This window comes from Scylla paramamosain, chromosome 6, assembly GCF_035594125.1.
Source record: "Scylla paramamosain isolate STU-SP2022 chromosome 6, ASM3559412v1, whole genome shotgun sequence".
Classification (NCBI taxonomy): Eukaryota; Metazoa; Arthropoda; class Malacostraca; order Decapoda; family Portunidae; genus Scylla; species Scylla paramamosain.
The window spans coordinates 33721997-33726996 of record NC_087156.1 but is presented as its reverse complement, the minus strand read 5'-3'; the positions used below and the strand labels follow the sequence as shown (position 1 = coordinate 33726996).

At 46.8% G+C, this 5000-nt stretch overlaps 1 protein-coding gene across 1 annotated transcript in view; it reads right to left on the bottom strand.

Moving 5' to 3' along the window:
• LOC135101630 (innexin inx2-like) overlaps positions 1–5000 on the bottom strand; it is a 42434-nt gene that overhangs the window by 21915 nt on the left and 15519 nt on the right. The window contains exon 3 of the mRNA XM_064005886.1: positions 2497–2686. Coding sequence (XP_063861956.1) covers positions 2497–2686 — 190 coding nt within the window. The remainder of the gene's footprint in view (positions 1–2496; positions 2687–5000) is intronic.

The following is a 5000-nucleotide window of genomic DNA, read 5'->3' as shown; positions in this document are numbered from 1 at the left end:
GGTCCACTGCCTGTCTGCCTGCTTCCCTCCATCACCCTCCTCACCACCTCTCCCTCTCCCAGCCCATAACCACCCGGGCGAGTAGTCCTACAGTTAGGGTTTGGTGAGTGTTTCGCTTCCTCACTCACTTCACTTCCTTCGTGTTACCGTTTCCATTCACGTCTCATTATCGTACGTCTGTCCTGGTTGCGCTATGTAATGGTGGGATTTTATGTTACGATGCTTACTTCAGCTACGCCACTGTGGTTAAGTGATATTTCTAGCAGTTCCTTTAACACTCCACATCACCAGTATCTTCTCTACCACCACACTTCTTTACTCCGGGTTCCCTAAGTAACCTTGCTATTCTATTTTAAGATGTTTACTTCAGCTTTGCCACTGTAGTTATTTTTTTAACACTTCCACTGACACTACAAGTCACAACCACCACCACCACTACGTCAGAAATTAAGACTCACACAACAAGTTAAAATTTTATTAGGACAAACACCAAATGAAGAAAAAAAAAGTGCAGGGAAAAAAGGGGGAAAAAAAAAGACTCTCTCTCTCTCTCTCTCTCTCTCTCTCTCTCTCTCTCTCTCTCTCTCTCTCTCTAAGCAAAAACATTAATTACCAAGCAGCAGTCCTTCACACACTTGAATCTTTGCAGACCACAACAACCACAGCACAGCGTCACGGCGGCTGCGGCAAGACATAGACGGGCATTATTATTACTACAGCAGCAGCTCATGTCATTCCCCTCGCAGCGGGGAGACGCCAGAGAGAGAGAGAGAGAGAGAGTGTGTGTGTGCGTGAGTCCGTGGGAGACTATGCACAGAAGAGGCCTAAAAGAAATCCCGAAAATCTCTCTCTCTCTCTCTCTCTCTCTCTCTCTCTCTCTCTCTCTGACAAGTAAATATACACGCATACTGCACAATTATAGCAACACTCTCGTCCTCCTCTCCTCCTGGCGCGCTATGATAATGAAGGTGGATGAGGAAGGATGAAGAGGATGGTGATGCTAATGGAAGTCCTACGTGGTGGCAATATCGTCCCCCGCTGGCCCTCTCCCTCCCTCCCTCCCTTCGCCCCAAGCACATACGGCCAGGGTACGGAACAACCCCACCAAGCCTCCCTCCAGGCCCCCCGCAGCTGTGTCCTTCCCCTTCCCCCTGCCCTCCACCTCCCTGCCACCCTATACACTACACACTACAAGGACCATCCGTCTAGCCTACAGCCCCCCCCCCCCACTCTCTCTCTCTCTCTCTCTCTCTCTCTCTCTCTCTCTCTCTCTCTCTCTCTCTCTCTCTCCGGCCACACTCGTCTTGGCTATTAGTTTCTAAAATTGAATTCATCGTAAATCATGACAAGGGTTACCATACCACTCACAATCTACAATCAAAGGCTAAATTACCCTCTCAGAATATTCACTATCATGGAAGGCAGTGACAGACGCGCTTCAAAGTATATGAGTCTAGGAAGGAAGGAAGAGGAACGCTTTGTGCCGCCTTGAATCGTATTTCATAAATGTTTAGACAAATAACACCGGAACGAAATGCGGATGTGAGGCAGAACCACAGCTTTCATTTTCTTATTAACTTCATTTTTACTTAATTCTCGATATTTTTCTAAGACATTTACGACAGACACTTCCCAAACGGAGGGGTGGGGGGAGGAGGGAAGAGAAGGGAGACGCGAAAGGAGGAGAAACTGGAGGCCTAACCGAGCGGTGTGTTAAGGAATGCTTGAAAGCGTATGAAGGAACCCAAGGCATCTTTTCTAAACTCACCTCAAGAGACCATAACTCACGCGTCTTCCTGGGTGGGGGCTCAAGAGTTTGCTCCACAGCCTTCGCTCCACCACCAGCCCCTCACTCCACTGTCCTTCCCTCCACCACCAGGCCCTCCTTCTACTGTCCTTCCCTCCACCACCAGGTCCTCATTCCACTGTCCTTCCCTCCACCACCAGGCCCTTCTTCTACTGTCCTTTCCTCCACCACCTGGCCCTCATTCCACTGTCCTTCCCTCCACCACCATGCCATCACTCCACTATTCTTCCCTCCCCCATCAGGATTTTACTACACAATCCTCCCTTCCCTCCCTCGCCTCTCACAACCCCCTACCACTCCTGCTCGCGCCCCCACAGTAACAATAAACACGAAGCGGCTTAAGATCTCGGCTTCATGGGCAGAGGAGAGGCTCTCACGCCCTCCGCTCGCTGCTACACCAGGAACCTTATACCCCATACTATACAGAGGCTATGATTCTCCTCCTTCCCTTCACCTTATTCAGGAACCCTCTGCTCTCTTATCACAAGTATTGTTTTTTTTAAAGGGCACAGAGAAGATTAGCCGGATTCTCAATAGTGTTTCTCCTGGTAATAATGTAGAAATTTTGTTAAAACATGTCACTAGAACCATAAAAAAAAAATCTTAAAAACGTATAACTCCAACTATATAAATTTTTTTAGAGAGTAGTGGAGGTGCGGTGCAGAAGTGTTACAGAACATGGCACATACCTGCAGGAGCTTGAAGCGCAAGTCGGAGGAAATGATGACGAGGAGGCGGTACACGAGCCAGGCGGCGGTGATGGTGGTGAGACAGACCAGCCAGAACCAGATGAAGATGTAGATCTTCTCGTTGATGATGTTCACCGCCAGCACGCACATTGTGTCGTGGGTCTCGATGGTTCCCGAAGAGCCGAACTTCCTGCAAACACAAGCCAAATAGAGAGGGAGTGTCAGTATGGGGCGGTATCAGTCCGTTTGATGCATTATCAAGTACATCTTTCCCCTTGCTCTCGTAATGTGCAAGGAGTCACCCGTACGTGCTTGTGCATACGTGCTCTTATTCTCTACCCGACAAGGTTCTACAAGTAATGAGTTGCTTAAAATATGAGTAATTTCTCCTGTCTGAAAGTAACAAATCATCGCCAGCGCCCTGTCTGTAAATCTGTCAACTTCTAACTCTTTCTGCACCAGGAAATGGTCTGTTTAATAAATAAGTAATTTCTTATTTGAAGGTAATGAATCATCTCTACCGCCCTGCCTAAAATTTACCAACTTGTCAAACTTTTTTTTACACCTGCATACTATACTTCCTACAGTCCATTCCCCTCTGGCTTCCCTGCCTTGGCCTCCGTCTCGCCCTGTGTCTCGCCTCCCAGTAACACACTGTTGCCATTCTAAATATGGAATCTGATGTTTGTTCAGCAAAGATGTTTTGACCCAAGAACAGGAAAACGCTTGTGACTGTGCATGTAATAATTGACGATGTTAATTCTTCCTTTACTGCTCTCTCTCTCTCTCTCTCTCTCTCTCTCTCTCTCTCTCTCTCTCTCTCTCTCTCTCTCTCTCTCTCTCTCTCTCTCTCTCTGTTATTGCGGTTGTTGTTGTTGTTTACAGCTTCCCCCCTCCCTCTCTCTCTCTCTCTCTCTCTCTCTCTCTCTCTCTCTCTCTCTCTCTCTCTCTCTCTCTCTCTCTGATGATGATGAAGAAGAGGAGGAGGAGGAAGTTGGAGATGATGATGATGGTGAGAGTGGAGAAGGAGGAAGATAACAATGACACAGAGGAAGAAGACACAATGAAAGAGTATGTGTGGATGCGTTAAAGACGAAGTAATGACAGGTAATGTAATCCACGAGCGTCGACAAGAAGGGTGACGAAGAGGGAGTGTAAGGGGGATTGAAAGCGAGAAGTGTCTGTCCATCATTTAGGTGTGTGAGAGGCAGAGATGAGCCACCGTCATGACAAACAACTCAGTCCACGACCCTGAGCTGTCTCCACGCACTGCCTCGCTCTCAGCCAGTCAGCAGCATCATCACCTTCGTCATCACGCCAACGAGTCTTGTCAGATATCTTCGCACTGACGTCGCTAAGATTGCACAGTTCATTGTGATTGACTTTATCAAGACTGCAGCAGTTTATTGGTGGATCCTCATGTCATGACTTCTGATCTTTCTAAAATTTCTTATTGGGGCAGAGCAAACTTGGTATTGTTCAATGCCTCAAAAACTCAATTCCTCCATCTATCAATTCGACACAACCTTCCAGACAACTGTCTCCTCTTCTTCAATGACACTCAACTGTCCCCCTCTTCTACACTGAACATCCTCGGTCTGTCCTTTACTTATAATCTGAACTGGAAACTTCACATCTCATCTCTAGCTAAAACAGCTTCTATGAAGTTAGGTGTTCTGAGACGTCTCCGGCAGTTTTTCTCACCCCCCCAGCTGCTAACCTTGTACAAGGGCCTTATCCGTCCATGTATGGAGTATGCTTCACATGTCTGGGGGTTCCACTCATACTGCTCTTCTAGACAGGGTGGAATCAAAAGCTTTTCGTCTCATCAACTCCTCTCCTCTAACTGACTGTCTTCAGCCTCTCTCTCACCGTCGCAATGTTGCATATCTAGCTGTCTTCTGCCGCTATTTTCATGCTAACTGCTCTTCTGATCTTGCTAACTGCATGCCTCCCCTCCTTCCGAGGCCTCGCTGCACAAGACTTTCTTCTTTCTCTCACCCCTATTCTGTCCACCTCTCTAACGCAAGAGTTAACCAGTATTCTCAATCATTCATCCCTTTCTCTGGTAAACTCTGGAACTCCCTGCCTGCTTCTGTATTTCCACCTTCCTATGACTTGAATTCCTTCAAGAGGGAGGTTTCAAGACACTTATCCACCAATTTTTGACCACTGCTTTGACCCTTTTATGGGACTGGCATTTCAGTGGGCATTTCTTTTATTAGATTTTTGTTGCCCTTGGCCAGTGTCCTTCCTACATAAAAAAAAAAAAAAAAGGTTAATAAAGAGAGTAATATACAAGCTCACCCTTCTACTGTGCTTACCTTTTCTCCTTAGTATTAACGCCTCTGAGTGCCATTGTTACATACGATACTTGTATTAAATAGTGAGTAAGCTTTTATGATTTCACGGAGCAAACATGGAACTAAGTATTTTAAAAGGTGTGTACTGCTCCCACACACTCCTTTGTCTGTTATTGATGTCTTTCGATACTGAGCACTGAT